Here is a 19,355-nt window from a genome sequence, read left to right as displayed (position 1 = left end):
TATAATTACACTAGTACACTCAGAGTGTATTGAGTATGATCATTTGAGGTCGTTTCTTTTATACTGACTTTATAAAGGAACAAAGACCTCAGTTATTATGGAAGTGTGTGCTCTTAATCCTAATATAATAACAAGCACATATATTTGATATTTATTTCTTTAATTTATCAATGGGTGAGATTTAGTTCGATGAATCAATAAGCCCGATAAGTTGGGAAATGATATCACTTATAGTGTGTGTTGTTGATTATAGAAGGAAACTGTATCCTAGAGATACTAGGTTGATAATGTCCCCAAGAGGAGCTCATAAGAATTGCCATGTTAAACCCTGCAGGTGGACTTAGTCCGACATGACGATAAGATTGAGTGGTACTACTCTTGGACTAAGATATTAATTAAATGAGTTGTTAGTAACTCACTTAATTAGTGGACATTCGATATCTTAAACACAGGGAGACTAACACACTCATAATAAGAAGGAGCCCAAAAATGTAATTTGGGATTGGTGCGGTAGTTCAATAATAGTTCTCTAGTGGAATGAATTATTATTGATAAAATTAAGTTATGTGTTCGGGGCGAACACGGGATGCTTAATTTTATCGGGAGACCAAAACCAATTCCTCCTCTCGGTCCCTATCGTAGCCTCTTATTTATAGAGTACTATACCCACCTATACCCACCTTCTATACCCACCTAAAGGGGGCCGACCAAGCTAGCTTGGGAATCAAGCTAGGGCCGGCCTAAGCTTGGTTTATGGGTGGTCGGCCCTAGCTTGAACCCAAGCTAGAGAGGGCCGGCCATAATAAAATTAAAAAGAATTTTAATTTTAATTTTTTATTATGTGGAAAATATAATTTATTAAAGAGAATTAAAATAAAAATATCTCTCTTAAAAGGATCTACAAAAAATTAAAGAAAGAGATTAAATTTCTTTCCTTATTTGTAGATTGGAAAGATATTTTATTTTCTCTTTGAAAATTATTCACATGTTGAAAAATTAAAATTATAGAAATTTCTTTTTATAAACCATGAAGGGATTTTTTTTGAAGAGAAATTTTATTTTTAAAATTTTCGGAAACAAATTAGGAAGTTTTAATTTGTTGATTGAAACTTGTCTAATTTTTCCTCTCTATGATGTGGCTGGCCATTATAAGATTAATTGGAAAATTTTATTTTATTTTTCTCAATTAAATCATGTCAAGAAAATTAAGGAAATTTTATTGTAATTAAATTCCCTAATTTACCAAGACTAAGGAATATAAAAGAGGGGGTTGGGGTGCCTTCATGAGATATAACCTCTATTATTTTTCTCCCTCTCTTATTCCTTGGTGTGGCCGGCCAACCTCTCTTCCCCTCTTCTTCTTTGTGGTGGCCGAACCTTTCTCTTGGCTTGGAGCTCTTGTGGTGGCCGGATACTACTTGGAGAAGAAGAAGAAGAAGAAGAAGGAGAAAAAGTTTGCATCCCTTGGAGCTTGGTTGGTGTTTTTTTTTCTTCTTCCTTGGTGAAGCTTTCTTGTTTTGGCCGAACCTAGCTAGGAGGAGAAGAAGGTGTTTGGTGGTTTCTCATCTTGGAAGATCGTTGCCCACACAACGTCCGAGGTTAGAAGAGGAATACGGTAGAAGATCAAGAGGTCTTTCTAAAAGGTATAACTAGTAATTTTTCTTTCCGCATCATACTAGTTATCTTTGGAAATAATACCAAATACAAGAGGCTTACGATTCTAGTATTTCGAATATGTTTTTCAATGTTGTGTTCTTTTGATTTATTTTTCCTTGTGATTTGATTGTTCCTTTCGGTTAACCTAAAGTTATTTTAGGAAATTAAATATTAGCTTTCCATAAAAGGTTTTGTCTAGACGGTGGTGGTTGCTCCCATATCCAAGAAGGACATGTGCCTCGCCACGTCAGTACTGGGAACCAATTATGGAAATTAATATTTAATGGAATTAATAACTTAAGGTGATTTGGATCGAACGTGTTAAGTTCCGCAGGAGATCCAAGTCTAAACCTAAAAGAACAAATAGATTAAGTTTTGGATCAAATGTGTTAAGTTCCGTAGGCGATCCAAAATTTAATTTAAAAGAACACATGGTAGCTAGAAAAAAGGTTCAGACCTTTGTACAAAATTTTGTACAGTGAAACCTCTAGGTTTTCCAAGTAGCAACCAACAGACTTTTGCTCAGCGTCCGAGTCTTCAAGACTTCTCCGTGGGACGTCCGATCCCCAACCCATCCAGTCTTCCACCTGGTTCGCGACCATCAAGATTTTCACCTAGAGTCCCTGATAGTCGTCATTTCGCATGTCACAAGGCGCTTCAAATTAATAAAGATTGGGAACTCAACTAAACTAAAGATAAGTGTTGTAGTAAAGAGTCCCAAGTCGTATTTTTCCAAGGATAACTAGTAAATGTGTGTGAATTCTAAATTTAAAGTTATTTTTGGATTTTCTAACATCAATAGGTGCCTTAGTCTTAATCTAGCTAAAAGAAAATGTCCAAAAGTTAAACTAACAATGTGTATCTAATCATGCTAGCTCAACAATAGAATAGTAAGTATCTTCAATTCGAATTAAAATAAAACTTTGATTTCTTTCAACAGATCAAATAGGTTGTCAAAGGAATTCAAACTTGATCTCAACATGATACACTTATTTGGATTAAGAATGTAACTGCAATTGCTTATTCTATTCAAATTGCAAAGAGATAAAGATACGATCAAGGATTTCTGATACAGCAAAGTAATGAATGAAATGCAACAATCAAAATTCAAAGATTCTTGGGTAAAATGAAAACTGCAGGAATAAGTATCAGATCATCAGATCTGAGCAAAAGGTAGAAAGATTCAAAAGTAAAACAAAATGAAAGAGCATTCTACAACCAAACCTTAGTTCAAACTCCTTCTCTCTACTGTAACGCAGAGATGCTATTGGGAACGCCCTTCAAGCAACCGGCGGTGAAGTTCTGAACTCCCAGCTCATCCAACGTTGTTCATAGCTTGTGGAGAACGCCCTCTTCAAGCTTGCAATGCTCGAATTCGCCAGCATCTGAAGATCGCCGTCGACAGAACGGGGAACACCCTCAAATCTGCCGAGGATGAACTTCGCGGAATCAAGATCACGAAACGGAGAACGCCCTCAAATCGAGCCTTGCTCCTTAATTACTGCTTCCCGGATTGTCCAAGGCTCTCCGTCGACGACGAAATTTGATCTTGGATCTGGAGTGTGGAATGGAAGCGTCGGGCGTCGCTGAAGAAGAAGAAGGATGAACAGTGCGGAAATCATGAAAACGCCCGAGCTCCGTGAATCACTGTAGCTTCTCAGGTTTTATATCTTTCTCACATCTGATCGGACGGTCCATATTGCTTCGAGTCTTGATCAATGGTGAGAATATCTCAGATCTGGATCAAAACCTCTGGAACGACCAATCAATGAAAACACAAAAGATAAGCAATCAAATCAAGAAAGATGCTAACAAAATAAACCAATCAATGCACAATCCAAAATAAACACACACTACTAGTTATGCCGTATGTAACGACCACACTTCTTACTACTACTACACTCTAAGGATGACCGTTACTTAACTACTAACTCTACTTAACCGGTGTGATCGAAATCACGAGGAATCCCTACCGAAAAATTTTGACAGAGTCTCCCCTGTACCGGTGACCTTAAATTGAGATACAAACACTATATACATCAGCCACAGGCGGCTGGAACATATATCAAACAACTTACGCAGTAATTTTTAAAACAACTAGTATAGTAAGCTGTACTAAATGTTTCTAGAAAACTTAAAATTCGAGCAGAGTATCTGCTGTTCAGTGGACTAAAATCCAATACATACATCACTTGCATTTATAACATAACTATACTAACAGAAACATATCAAAACTATAACTCAAGAAAGCATCAAAGTACTAACTTACTAACAATTACATCATAACATGCAATCTAGAACCCAAAGATAATCTCAAGGACCTAGAACAAATGATACAGTCTCAAATGTTTTTACCAAAGCTCAAATAACTTAATAATGTTCTCAGATCTCTCCCATAGTCCAAACATCACACGCCCCTCATACATCTCCTTGTCGCCTTCCTTCGTATACTTTAGCTTTTCCTTTATCTGCAGTAGGAGGAAAATAAATCTATAAGTGAAACGCTTAGTAAGTACTAATCTATCTCACAAAAACTCGAAAGTGCATAAGATGCAAAGGATATTGAAACTGAAATGCTAAAAAGAAAAGCTAATGTAACGCCCGAAAATTCTCAAAATAATTATTATAAATATCCTAGTATTTTTCTGGAATTTTAGGATATTTTTACAGAATTTTTAGAGTAGCGGAGGTAGCAAAAATAAATGGAATCATAAAATAGCCTACGCGGGAATTGAACCCGAGACCTATTGGATCCTACGACTTATAGCGGACTCCAATAACCAAGTGAACCCAGCAGGGCCGTGCTGAAAGAAAAGGGAGGCAATTAAATTTATATTAGAGTTGGGCCGAATTACCCACTTAATATAAATAGGGAATTTAAGTGAGGAATTGTTATTTTCTTAAACGAGAAAACCTTTCCCTCACCCTAGCCACGCCGCCCCCTTCTCCTCTTCTTCTCTCGGCGCCAACCACAAGCACACCTAGGGTTCCATCCCTAGGGCCATAGGGGTACTTTTCGGTGACGACTCCGACACGAGGACGCTCCCCTCCGCGAGAGGAACGCATAGACGCGAGAAGATTGTCGAAGAGATCTCTCCTCCAGAAAACCTAGTGATTAGATTTGTAAGAAAGTCCGAACAGGAGGTAAGAAACCCCTCACCTGCAGTATAAGTAGCTTCCGTATGAATTTTATGTTTCAGTTAGTAGTATGTAGATTTTCGGCACAAAGGATGCAAATTAGCGCATACCAAGTGTTCGGTTAAATTATTAGCATGGTTAAAATGCAACTTAAGCATTTTACCAGCTTAGCTAAATGCAATAGAAGCATTCATTCAGTATGTTTAGCTTTAGTACAGCTTATATGGGACTACGGTCCAATGGGTGGGCTCCCACAGTCGCCTCTAGGTTCAGATAACCTAGAAATAGCAATATAAGAAGAACTCAGCTATAATCAGTATTTTATTTTAGCAGTGACACTGTACTGGATTACATATCCATTGGGTTGGACTCCCATAGTCGTCCCTAGGTTCAGATAACCTAGTAACCCTACTAAATTCGGGACTTGTAAACCCGGGTCTAGTTAGGGATGCGCGCATAGCACATACAGTTGCCGGGCCCAAACAGCAGCATGATTATTATTTTAATCTATTTATGAAAATAGTTTTCAAAACTTCATAAATAGTTATGTGGATTCAGTACAGCTTTAGCATTGGTTAGAATTAACTTAGTTCAGTTTTTGTATCAGTTCAGTTCTCTATTGATACAATATGATAGTTTATGTTAGCACTTATTGCCATGACTAGTTTGTTTGTATTCCATGCTATGCTCTTACATGTTCAGTATTCATATGTTTCAAATAGCATATTTTAAAAACATAAATTGCATCGTATGCATGTTTTAGTGAGGTAGATGGTTTCTTACTAAGCTCTCAAGCTTACAGATACTATTTTTCCTTATACTGCAGATAAAGGTAAAGGGAAGATGGACTAGCGGAGGCTGGAGGTCAATGCAATGATGAAGATGTGTGTGAATGGAACCTGGAATAAAGACTTAGAAGAACTAGAACATTTAAGAACTTAGTGTTTCTTATCATGTTACTCTTTGCTTATTCAGTATCTAAATGCATGGAATTATAGAAAATCTGCTTAGATTGTTAGTAACCATGTTTAGAATGTTAGTTGTTTGATATTAGAGTGTTCTCCAGTTATTTTAGAACTTATGTAGGTGAGTTTGGCACGAAACAGTGCTAAAATCAGAGCCTTGCTGCGAAATCAGAAACCCCAATCGATCAGTGGATCGATTAGGAGCCCTCAATCGATCAGTGGATCGATTGGGAGCCTGGTTCCGTGAACAGTAAGCTTCTGGATCGACCAGCCGATCGATCCAGTCGCATTCTGTCACATACAGTAAGCTTCTGGATCGATCAGCCGATCGATCCAGTCGTATTATGTTGCGAACAGAGAGTTGGGGAAATCGCTCCCGCGAACAGAGAGCGCTGGAATCGATCACTGGATCGATTGACCAGTCTGGATCGATCAGCCGATCGATCCAGAATACTACCCCGAGCACAGTAGCCATCTGAATCGATCCATGGATCGATTCAACAGCTTGCAATCGATTGAGTTCAATCTGGATCGATTGGGAAGTTGGGTTTCGACCAAGAGACCTTGTAGTTCAGCTCCTTGACCATAGAGGATGTAGAGTATGCCATGAATACCTTAGGTTGCATCCTTTAGCACATGTAGGACCAAGAACTTGTATTAGCTTAGCAAAGTTTTAAATTGGTACAATTTTCCGCACCTAGACTTAGTAATGGTCATGGATATAGCTTAGGACAGCATAATGTGACGGTCCGGCCTTACAGCTTAGTTAGTAGAAGACGGGTCGTTACAGAGTGGTATCAGAGCAAGTTCCATACTTCCTTCACACACATCAGCATTGAACCTGCAGCTTCCAAGTAAGAATACCTCTCACTTTGTTATGTTTATTGCTTTCATGTTTGTAGATAACTAAAGTATGCTTATCTAAGATAGTAACCAACATGATAGTATTAGCTATGTAAACATGATGCTTTAGTTATGTATGTCTTTTGTTCCTTTAGAGATGGCACGAGGACGCCCAGCTAAAAGGGCACCAGCTACTGAGCCCCAGCACGAGGCAGGCAGTTCAGTGCCTCCCCCAGACCTTACAACATTAGTGGCTTAGTTACAGCAGCAGCTTGCTGAACAGCAACAGGAGATAGCCACCTTAAAGGTTAATCAACAGAATACTCCCACAATCACCCCGGAACCAAACTTAGCAACGCCAGTAGTCTTAGAGGTTCCACCAGTAGCCCCAGCAACAGAGGCAAGAAGAGAAGCCTATCTGATCTAGTGGCAGAGAGTCAAGCTAGAGAATTTCTCAGGCACTAGTGAACCATGGGATGCTCAGGCCTGGTTCCAAACACTGGAGAGTACGATGGAGCTTCTGGACTGGCCAGAACATGAGAAGGTGAAGTGTGCCTCCTTATGCTTGACAGGAGATGCACGTATGTGGTGGGAGAGAATTAGAGCGAAGCGCCCAGTGAACCAGATGACATGAGCTGACTTCGAGAAAGAATTCTTCGAGGAGTTCTTTCACATGCGGGTCACGAACCGCCACTACGACGAGTTCACAGAGTTTCGCCAGGGCAACCTTTCAGTGGAGGAAGCCGTGAAGAAATTCAACAGATTGGCTCGTCTATGCCCTGAACTAGTCAGCACAGAAAAAGAACGGGTCCGGTTGTAACAACCACCCTTCTTACTACTACTATTCTCTAAGGATGGCCGTTACTTAACTACTAACTCTACTTAACCGGTATGATTAAAAATCACATGGAAACCCTACCGAAAAATTTCGACAGAGTCTCCCCTGTACCGGTGACCAAATCCATAACACACAAGATATATATACGCAGCCACATGCGGCTGGAATACATTTTATTCACAACCACGCAGTAATAAATTCATACTATGACCAAAAGACTAGACTAGCAACAAGAACCAAACACAACTCCCAGAATAGGACATAAATAAGCTACAATACGAATCAAACTCAATCACAATCACATAAACTTCATAACAGTATTTAAAGAAAAGAATTAAAGCATAAACTCTAATTATTAGGTCCTGCAAGTTTGCTAGCACTCTCTGGATCTCTCCATAGTCCAATCACCACACACATTCATCATCACCACCACCCTGTCGCCTCCCTTCATATCTTAGCTTTTCCTTTATCTGCAGTAGGAGGAAAGAAAAAAAAGATCTATAAGCGAAAACGCTTAGTAAGTACTAATCTATCTCACAAAAACTCGAAGCGCATAAAAGAAATGCTGAAACTGAAATGCTAAAGCAAAGCTGCATGTACTCATGGTATACAGAAATAAAACTGAATACTAAACATGCTCACTAACTGACAGGAAAGTAATGAAACTACTACTGTAGGCTTAGAATTAAAGAAATAAACTTTTATTGATTCTAAGCATAAACTTGTTTCATTTTCTTATATCTTTATACCAGAAATTAATCTTTTAATTTCTCTTTCACTTTCTTCTTCTTGTTCTTCTTTCTTTTCTTATACTAGAAATTAATCTTTTAATTTCTCTTTCACTTTCTTCTTCTTGTTCTTCTTTCTTTTCTTTTCTTCTTTGGGCCCAGGCTTAGTACCATCTTTGTTTTGCGCGCTCTCTAATAGTGACTGGGGTAGCGAGCCTCCAGCCCTATGAGGATAAAGACCTCGGTCTTACCAGGGCCAAGACCTCGGAATTGGTCACCTGGATTTGTTTAACGACAACCTCGGAAGTCGGGTACTAGCCTCTTACTTTAATTTACTTGTTATCTCTTTTTAACTAGACTTTAGTCCTTTTTCTTTTTACTCAGTTTTCTCATAATCCTTTATTAGAGTTTATTGGAATCCTTTAGATATACCTAACAAGTGTAGGATTACAATTAACTAAGCATGCTATATAAAAACAATACAAGGGAAACAAGTCTAGACTCTCTCTAAGCATGTTATAAAACAAAGCAACAGAAAAGCAAATCTGAACTTTCTAAACATGCTATAAAACAAAGGAAAAGAAAGCACATCTGAACTTACTAATCATGCTCTAGAATAGAGCAAAAGAAAACTAATTCAAACTTGCTAATCATGCTGTAAAATAGAGCAAAAGAAAGCTAACTTGGACTTACTAAACATGCTATAAAATAGAGCAAAAGAAAGCGAACTTGGACTTACTAAACATGCTGTGATAAGAGCAAAAGAAAGCTAATCTAATCTTACTAATCATGCTACAAAGTAGAGCAAAGGAAGACTAATTTGATCCTACTAATCATGCCACCAAATAGAGCAAAAGAAAACTAATTTGATCTTGCTAATCATGCTACAAAATGGAGCAAAAGAGAACTACTTTAAGCTTACTAATCATGCTATAAAAATAGGGCAAAAGAATGCAACTTTGAGCTTCCTATACATGTTGTTCATGCCCAGTTATGTGCACATAAACTAAAATCTGCAAAGTTAACATAAGATGGAATACTTAAACACATGCTAAAACCCTTAAAGTTCCTTCTCCTCTTCTATATCAAACTCATGGCAGTAAAAAGGGAGTTAACCAAGGTAAGGCAGCAAAAAGGAAACTGAAGGGTTGATACTGTTCAAGTTGATACTATAGGCTCAGAATTAAAACTTCTTACAGCATGCTCCTCTATTCGAAACTAAATTAAAACATAAATGAATCTGCACTTGCTTAAAGAAAAAGCAACTGACTCAAATCTAGCATTACAAATAGCATGTGAAATCTCTAATTTCTCTAGCAATTAAAAGAAAGACTCCTAATAAACTCTTAACAAATTCTTAACAAGAATCCATTTAAATCCTCTAACAAGGTAACAACATGAAGGGAACTACATGTCAATCAACAAGCATATGCTTTCTCATGGTCAACTAAATAACCGAATTGCACAACAACCCTAAAGAAACTACCCGTGCCCCTTTTCTTTGCCTAACTCAAGTTAAACTTGCTGTAAATTTTATAGAAAGACCTATATACACCAATTCACAGTTAAAACCCTTGTAGGCAACCAAAAATCTCTAAACTTGCTTCCACAGATTTGCAAGAAAGGAAAACACAATCTTGAATCTATTCTATTAATCCCTAATAACACAATCAATTCACATGTAACTTATTCAAACTATACCTTCACAGAATCACAGAAAACAAGCTAAAATACACTACAATACTTATACTTTACGGCACAACAGGATCTAAGATCTTGTTACAACAACACTTAGGGAGAAGAAGACCAAAAACGCATGCTGTACACAACCATCCGAAAGCAAAGAAAGCAAATTGAAGCTCGGAGCAACTCCTACCGCAGGTGAGTAGTACTTACCCCTTGTTCTTGCACTTACAACCGAGAAGGAGGAAGGGGCGGCTAGGGTTCCGGGTGGAGCTCGAAATCTCGGTCTCCTCTTGTGCTCGAGGGCTCTCTTCGACGGGAGGAACTCGGATCCGCAAGGGTTCGCCGGAAGAAGCCTTCGCCGACCGCCAGGGAAAGGAAAACCTAGCTCCCTTTGCCTTCCGCCCGAGCCCGCTGTCGCACACGCAGAAGCAGAGGAGAAGAAGAGGTTTCGGTTCGGGGAAAAGAAAACTTAAGCTTCTTTTAAATCTAGGGTTTTCCCATATAACTATACTTTAAATCTTTTTCTCTCCATACTTAGTTAACATAATGCTCGCAGCTCGGTTGGTTTGCTGTGTTCGGTTGGGTTTGGTTCGGCCGGAGGTCACCGGTTCGAGCCTTACCTTCAACGGTTTTTGACAAAATTTCTTTTTTTTTTTGTAAACATACTAAACGACCTCCAAAAATTACATAAAAATACTCTAAAATTTTCTAAAAATCTCTAGAATATTTTAAAAGCATTTCCAAATATTTTTATGAACATTTGGAACTCGAAGTAGGGAAAATTGGTTCGTTACACCGGTTGATGCTTAAGATGCTGAGGCCGGAAATAGCAATGAACGTGGTTGGCGGCGTTCATAGGCCGCAAACCACCGAGGAACTAGTCAGCAGTGCTCTGACCACCGAGCACTACTAGAATAATATCAAGCAGCAGAAGCAAGTTCTCTCAGAGTTCAAAGGGCAAGGAGACTCAGGTACTCAGAAACAACAGGGCCACAGCTCTAACTGGAAAGGGAACTCCAGCAACAAGCGCAAACCAGAGAGTTACCCAAAGGGAGGACCAGCCAGCAAATAGCCTAGTTATCCCAAGTGTGCTACTTGTGGGAAATTTTCACTGGAGGCGAGTGACTGCGAGGACGCGTTCCCGGGAAGGGAACATTAGGCGTCGATCCGGCTTAGATCCATTTCGGATATCTAAGTCGAGATCGTGACTAGATTCCGGTCTCGGAAAGACGGAATCTAAGTCATATTTTTACTGTTAATTCTATTTCATAAATTGTGCTAACAATCTGTGTTGCAGAATACATATGTGCCTCGGACTAACTCTGTTTTGCAGGAAAGGAAGTTTCTGGAAACAGGAGGTCCGGGCGCCCGGAGGTCCAGGCGCCCGGAAGGGATCCGGGCGCCCGGAGGTGAATTTTATCCAGGCCGAGTCGTCGCCACGTAGAGTTCGCTGATTAGACCTACCACGTCTCACCAGGGCGCCCGGAAGGGATCTAGGCGCCCGGAGTAGCATATAAAAGAAGCCCCAGGGATGGAGCTTCTTCAATAATCTATCTGAGAACTCTTCTACTGCTGGTCCTGCTGCTTTACGTTCCTGCGACGCCAACAAAGCTCCGACAAAGTGCTCCTTCGGTTTTTAGTTAATTTCTTTGTCGATATTACTTTGTTTCACTTTCATTTCCTGTATTCATTTTGTAATTATATTCGAATTGCTAGTGATTGCCCAACGAAAGTGGTCAAGGACCACGGGCCTTCGAGTAGGAGTCGTCACAGGCTCCGAACGAAGTAAAAACAACTGTGTTCATTTACTTTTCTGCTGCGTAGTTTTACTCGACTTTTCGAATCGATATTCACCCCCCTCTATCGAATGATCACGGTCCTACACAAATAAGCACTTTAAGGGATTCAATTTTACTCCATACTGCCGGAGGGTGCCACAGGTCTCATCCACATCAGCTATTAGATTTGCAGCTAAGGGAGACTTGATGAGTATGTCATCTACATAAACCTCCACATTGCGGTCGACCTGCTCCCGGAAGATCTTGTCCATCATCCTTTGATAGGTGGCCCCGGCATTCCTGAGCCCAAAAGGCATGACCGTGTAGCAGAAGGTACCATTCGTCATGATAAAACTAACCTTCTCTTGATCTTCCACAGCCAAGGGGATTTGATGGTACCCCTGATAAGCATCCAGCATGCAGATTCTTTTGCAACCGACAGTTAAATTCACCAGTTGATCGATTCTTGGCAAAGGATAACAATCTTTAGGGCTGGCTTTATTGAGATCCTGGAAGTCTATGCAGACTCTCAACTTATTGTTGGGCTTCGCCACTAGAACCACGTTGGAAAGCCAGGACGGGAATTGTACTTCCCTAACGTGGCCTGCTTTTCTGAGCTGGTCCACTTCAGCTCTGATAATTTTATTCTGGTTGGCCGAAAAATTTCTCTTCTTCTGCTTTACAGGCCAGGCATCTGGTAGGAGATGCAACTTGTGCTCCGCCACTTCAGGCTTGACCCCTGGTAGTTCTTCAAGGGACCAGGCGAAGGCATCCCTATTGTGGATTAAGCACTGGATCAGCTCTTCCTTCAGCTCGAGCGACAGGTCCCCAGCTTTACGAGTAAGAGTCTCCAGGCACTCAGAAGATAGAGGACCTCTTCACAAGGGATAGGCTCCTCCGCCATTGGCATGGGCTCCTCCTGAATGGCGTGAACAACCCCATCCTGCGTCCTCTAAGCCTTGCGAGCTTCCACCTTGACCATGTCGATGAAACATCGTCGAGAAACCCTCTGCTCCCCTCGAACTTCGCTGACCTGCTCTCCCACAGGAAACTTGATATTCTGGTGGAAGGTGGAGACGGTAGCCCGGAACTCATGCAGGGCTGGTCGGCCTAATATGATATTATAAGAGGAGGGCGAGTCCACCACGATAAAGGTGCTCCTCCTGGTCCTCACTAGTGGCTCACTTCCCAAGGATATGGCCAACTTGATTTGGCCCATAGGTCTTACCTCGTTACCGGTAAAACCATATAAAGAAGTGGTTACCGGCTGGAGCTCGCTGGCGTCGATATGCATTTCTTCAAGAATGGTGTGAATAGCCCCATCCTGTGTCCTCTGAGCCTTGCGAGCTTCCACCTTGACCATGTTGATGTAACATCGTCGAGAAACCCTCTGCTCCCCTCGAACTTCGTTGACATGCTCTCCCACAGGAAACTTAATCTTCTGGTGGAAGGTGGAGACGGCATGCCAGAACTCATGCAGGGCTGGTCGGCCTAATATGACATTATAAGAGGAGGGCGAGTCCACCACGATAAAGGTGCTCCTCTTGGTCCTCACTAGTGGCTCGCTTCCCAAGGATATGGCCAACTTGATTTGGCCCATAGGTCTTACCTCATTGTCGGTAAAATCATATAAAGAAGTGGTTACCGGCTGGAGCTCGTTGGCGTCGATCTACATTTCTTCAAAAGCATATCTGAACAATACATTGACAGAACTGCCGATGTCAACAAAAACTCTAGCCACGCGGTTGTTGGCAATAATAACCTTGATGATGAGGGCATCATCATGGGGCAGCTCCAGCCCTTCCAGGTCTTTTGGTCCGAAGCTGATGACCGGGCCGGCAGCTTGCTCTGGGTTGCATCTGACAGCATGGACCTCCAACCGGCGCTCATGGGACTTGCACGCCCGACATGAGTCTCCATCGGTGGGTCCTCCAGAGATCATACCGATGTCTCGGATAGCCGCGTTACCTCGATTCTCCATCTCACGGGCTTCTCCTGGCTCCCCAGTGTGCCCTTGCTACGACATGCTAGGACCTCCCTTCTCTGCTCGGGGTCTGCCGGCTTGCCCCACAGCGTTGCGTCTTTCCTCCATCATTCTCTGGACTTGAGGCGCCAGCTCTGGAGGTGGTAGGCCCAGCTCAGCCACACGACGAGAGTCTTGCATGAATTGCACACAATCACTGGTGGCGTGAGTGTGCGACCAGGGATAAGTATAGTAACGCGGTCCCCAAGGCCCAGGTCGAGGAACCTGAACCACAGCTACGCATGGCACCAGTCGGGCATCTTGACTGGGGTGGAAAGTCGGGCGGGCATCCTGACCGGGGTGGAAAGTTGGTCGGGCATCTCGAGCGCATGGGAGAGGTTGAGTAGGCGGTTGAGGCGCTCTTCTTTCCGGTCTGTTAGTAGAGGGAGGCAGTTTATCTACCTTCCTTCGGGCCGCCTGCACTTCCTCCACGTCGATGTAGCTGGTTACCTTCTCCAGCATCTCATCGAAATTCCTTACGGGATTCCTGATGAGGTCTCTAAAGAACTCTCCCTCGGTCAACCTATGGGAGAAGGCGCTCATAAGTATTTCCGATGTGGCCGAAGGAACATCCTGGGCCACTTGATTAAAACGCTTGATGTAACTTCTTAATGGCTCGGGGGACCCTTGCTTGAGAGCGAACAAGCAATGGTCCATCTTTTGATACCTCCTGCTGCTGGCAAAATGGCGCAGGAACACAATCTTGAAGTCAGAAAAGCAGGTAATGGACCCATGCGGTAACCCATCGAACCACTTTTGGGCAAAGCCTGATAGAGTGTTCAGGAACACTCGACATTTAACGACATCACTATATTGATGCAGCAGAGCCGCGTTCCGAAACTTGCGGAGATGGTCTTCAGGATCTTTACTTCCATCGTATTCCCCTATAGAAGGGGGTCGGTACCCTTTGGGTAGCCTCTCTTCCAAGATTTTAGAAGAAAAAGGCACTTTCTCTTATGGCTTCGCTCGCCGTTCGTCGCGGAGGACGGTAGCCTTCCCCTTCTTTGAATCCTTAGGCCACGAACTTTCATCCACAGAAACTTGGGGTTGCTCCTTGTGGCTGTAGTATCTAGGCTCTGGTTGATAGTAACCCTGGCCCAGCTCCCTATAGAAGGCAGGAGGAAATTCTAGGGGTTGTTTCCTCTTGGACCCCCAACCTGAAGCGTGAGCTGGCTCTTTGGAAACCTCAGGTAACGTTTTTGGCCTAGAGGCAGTAGTTTGTTGCTTTTCAGAGGCCGCTCGCTTCTTAGCCTCTTTGAAGAGCTCGTACTCTCCAGCGGTCATGGTCACATTGATGCGACCAGAGTCCTCCATCATCACGTCCTGGATCAGGTAGTTGTGTTCCCACAGATGGCGCCAAATTTGATCCCATCAAAAAGTTGAGTCGGATAGAGGCCGATCGCATTGTTGCTGGTGTTGACAGAAAGTCGCTGCGAAGCCTGGTCGATCTGGCACCCGTCGGGAAAGCTTACACGAACGAATGACGAGGGGTGATGATGAAGCGAGGATCCTGCGCACACTCAGACGAGCCCACGAGTCGTTAGAGACCAGAAACCAGGGAAAAAGTCCTCAGGTCAGGCCCTCTGACGCTCAAGTCAGGTACTTTTCCCCCAGAAGCACAGAGAAAGGATGAAAAGTGAAAGACGAGTGTGAAAAGACGAGTGAGCGTACCTGCGTAAGGGACAAAGCTTCCCTTTTTATACCGCATAGGATGCTTCTAGAGTCTGACGGATGTCAGGGAATGTCGGATGTCAGGCTTTGTCTGGCGGTGAATGACATGTGGTGCCCTCTTATAGGTCTAGGAGGGAGTCAGCGGGTGGTGAGCACCAGACTGTTAGCAAATTCTCTGACAGGCAGTGATAATTCCCTGACAGGTTGTTACGATTCTCTGGCTTGCTTGTCGTGTAGTGCATACTTTGCCCCGATCTGTTAACCCTGGACTGGGCTCCTGTGCCTACCGACCTCGGTTTGTGGGATGTAGACCTATATTTCCCAACTTGCATTTGCCGCTTCATAAATCCAGATCTGTACACCAGCCCTGTCCTGCATGTCCTGTCTTGTGAACTCCTGACCTGCCTTACCTTGTATCTTAACCTGTATACCTTGGTTTGGTTCCACTTATCTTGCGTCCCGACTTGTACGCTTTAGTCTGATTCTGTCTGTCTCTACCTGTATGCCTTAGTCCGATTCCATCTATCCCGACCTGTACTCCTTAGTCCGATTCTGTTTGTTCCAACCTATACGCCTTAGTCTGATTCCATCTATCCCGATCTGTACTCCTTGGTCTGTATTTCCTGACCTGTATATTCTGATTCGTAGATCATCTGCGCGTTTTGATTCGTATGCCCCAACCTGTGATTCCTGTATCCTTGGCTGGCCCATTCCGACCTGTACGCTTTTGTCCATGTGTCCTGCGTCGTAAGGCTATAAGTCTTGACCTGTATCCTTGGCTGACACATCTTGACCTGTACGCTTTTGTCCATGTGTCCTGCGCCGCAAGGCTATAAATCCCGACATGTATCCTTGGTTGGTACATTTTGACCTGTACGCTTTGATCCATGTGTCCTGAGCCGCTAGGCTATAAATTCCAGCCTAGGATCCTGGCCTGTAATCCTTGGTTTGCATATCCTGACCTGTACGCTTTGATCCCTTTATCCTGTCCCGCGGGGCTATAAATCCCAGCCTGGGATCCTGGCCTTCGGGTTCCTACTCGCTATGCAGGCCCAACCCCGACATACAACCTGTGCCCGACTTAGACCATCTTGTGACCAAGCCTTTTGAACTCCACATAGTCCGGCCTTTTGACATCCCTGTAGGCCAGACTTTTGACCACCACGTAGGTCAGACTTCTGACCACCACGTGGGCTTGACTTCTGACCGCCGCGTGAGTTTGACCTTTGACCATCCCATGAGCTTGACTTCCGACCACGTCATCTTTCGGACCCTACGATCATGCACCGTATTAATCAGAAACTATTTTGTATGGAATATCAAATCTACAAATAATATGCTGCTATAGGAACTTGATGACTGCCTGTTCAGTAATTTTGGTTAATGGCTCAACCACCACCCATTTTGAGAAATAATCCACAACCACCAATAAAAATCTTCTCTGAGCAGATGCAATAGGAAATGGTCGCACTATATCCATCCCCCACTGATCAAAGAGACATGATACAATGGAAGTCTTCAATAATTCAGTGGGATAATGAGGAATATTCTGATATTTCTAACAAGATAAGCATGTTCTTACAAGATGAGCAGCATTCACTTATAAAGTTGACCAAAAATATCCAGCTAATAATATTTTTCTAGTAAGAGATCATCCTCCCACATGACTACCACAAGAACCCTGATGCACTTCCTGTAGAATATACTGCATATCATCTGGTCCTACACACTTGAGTAGGGGACTAGAAAAATCCCTTTTATATAACTGATCCCCTACCATAGTATATCGACTAGCTCTCTTCTTAAATACACATGCTTGCTCCTCATCAACTGGCAAGATATCTTGCTATAAAAACATGATGATTGATGCCCTCCAATCAACTTGCATCTCCACATCAGCTTGTCTCTCAATACAAGACACCAACACTGTTTTCTACACAGGTTTGTCTAAACTCTAAGGTATTATAGAGGAAGCCAATTTAGCTAGTTCATCTGCTACTTGATTATCTGATCGGGCAATCTTTTGTATACTTACTTCCTGGAATCCAACCTTCAACTTATTAAATGCTTCTACATATAATTTGAGTCTCTCACTATTGATTTCAAAATTGTCTGTTAGTTGTTGTGCTGCCAATTGAGAATCAGAATAAATCAAAACCCAAGTAACTCCTACATGCCTTGCAGCTTGTAATCCTGCTATTAACGCCTCATATTCTACCTCATTATTAGTAGCTTTATAATTTAATAGAACGGATAGTTGCATTCGATATTTCCTTGGTGATATAAGAAGAATTCCTATTCCACTGCCTTACCAGGTAGAAGACCCATCAACATATATTTTCTAAGTCTCTTCTTTTTCTGGACCTTATATTTCTGTTATAAAATCGGCTAAGGCTTGAGCTTTGATTATCGCTTGGGGTTGATACTGTATACCATATTCACTAAGTTTGGTTGCCCATTTAATAAGTTGTCCTAATGCTTCCAGGTTAATAAACACTCAACCCAAAGTAATGTTAGTTAGTACTATGATTGGGTGTGATAAGAAGTAAGGACGTAATCTCCGCATGGCTAGAATCAATCCATAAGCCAATTTCTCAAGTGCAGTGTATCGACACTCGACTCCTTTTAATAAATGACTTAAGAAATACACAGGCTGCTATTCTTTCCCCTCTTGCATCACCAAAACTGAGCCAATAACATGCTCATTGGCTGACAGATAAACCCATAGTCTCTCCCACTATTGGTTTAGCTAATACAGGAAGAGTAGACAAATAATTTTTTAATTCCTCAAATGCCTTATCACATTCTTCATCCCATTAGAATTTAGTAGCCCGTTGGAGTATCTTGAAGAAAGGAAGACTTCAATTGGCTGATTGGGAGATAAAGCGTGATAGAGTAGTGATGTGACCGGTCAACCTCTGCGCCTCCTTTATGTTGTGTGGTGGAGTCATATCTTGAAGTGCCCTTACTTTGCTGGGATTAGCTTCTATCCTCCACTCGGTCACTATGTATCCCAAGAATTTTACATTTTTGGCTCCAAATAAATATTTACAAGGATTGAGCTTGAACCCATACAACCTCAGAGTTCCATAAGTTTCTTCTATATCCACACATAAATCTGAGGCTCTTAGAGATTTAATAAGAATATCATCCACATAAACCTCCATATTCCTTCCAATCTACTTCTTAAAAACCTTATTCATAAGCCTCTGATAGGTGGCCCCTGCATTCTTTCGTATGAAAGGCATAACATTATAGCAATAAGTACCTTCGGTAGTTATAAAACTAACCTTTTCTTGATCCTTCTTGGTAAGTGAGACTTGATGATATCCCTGATAATCATCTACAATACATATAAACTTGCACCCAGAAGTAAAATCCACTACCTGATCGATGTGAGGCAAGGGATAATAATCCTTTGGGCAAGCTTTATTAAGATCTCAGAAGTCTATACACACCCGTCATTTGTTCCCAGGCTTGGAGACCAGGACAACATTAGCCAACCAACTAGGGAATTGAACTTCTCGAATGTAACCAACTTCTAATAGTTGATCCAGCTTCCTCTGTTTAACCGGTCAGGCATCAGGATACACATGAAATGCATGCTCCATGACCATAGGGGATACTCTTGTTACTTCCTTTGGCGTCCATGCAAATACATCATTATTGCGTATTAAACATTGTATCAATTTGGCTTTCAGTTTTAGTTCTAGATCTGATGCCACATGAGTAACAGCTTTTGGTCTGCCAACTTGAATCTGTACCTCCTCCTTTTCTTCATATATTAGGGTGGGCATCCCTTCTTGAATGACATTGACCTCCATTCTTTGCATCTGCCGTGCAACATTGGCCTCTGCCTTAACTATCTCCACATAGCACTTGCGTGCTACCAATTGATCACCATTTACCTCTCTTACTTGATCATCCACAAGAAATTTAATTTTCTGATAGAAGGTAGAAATGACTGCCTAAAATTCATTTAAGGTCGGTCGACCTAAGATAACATTATAGGCAGAGGGTGCATCTACC

General features: G+C 42.1%; 1 protein-coding gene across 1 annotated transcript; it reads right to left on the bottom strand.

Moving 5' to 3' along the window:
• Positions 1 to 13,649: 13,649 nt before the first annotated feature.
• LOC121999544 lies at positions 13,650 to 14,969 on the bottom strand. The gene is made up of 2 exons (XM_042554209.1): positions 14,681 to 14,969; positions 13,650 to 14,575 (listed from the first exon to the last, which is right to left on the bottom strand). Exons 1-2 carry the CDS (start codon positions 14,967 to 14,969, stop codon positions 13,650 to 13,652), a joined length of 1,215 nt encoding a protein of 404 aa, XP_042410143.1.
• Between the last annotated feature and the right edge of the window lie 4,386 nt (positions 14,970 to 19,355).

This window comes from Zingiber officinale, chromosome 7A (genome assembly GCF_018446385.1).
Source record: "Zingiber officinale cultivar Zhangliang chromosome 7A, Zo_v1.1, whole genome shotgun sequence".
Classification (NCBI taxonomy): domain Eukaryota; kingdom Viridiplantae; phylum Streptophyta; class Magnoliopsida; order Zingiberales; family Zingiberaceae; genus Zingiber; species Zingiber officinale.
This window is presented reverse-complemented; position numbering and strand designations above follow the sequence as displayed.

Coding starts and splice junctions, on each gene's coding strand:
- LOC121999544 (XM_042554209.1), bottom strand. CDS start 14,969: ATGGAGGACTCTGGTCGCATCAATGTGACCATGACCGCTGGAGAGTAC. Junction 14,576..14,680: donor CCAAGTTTCTGTGGATGAAA/GTTCGTGGCCTA, acceptor AAATCTTGGAAG/AGAGGCTACCCAAAGGGTAC.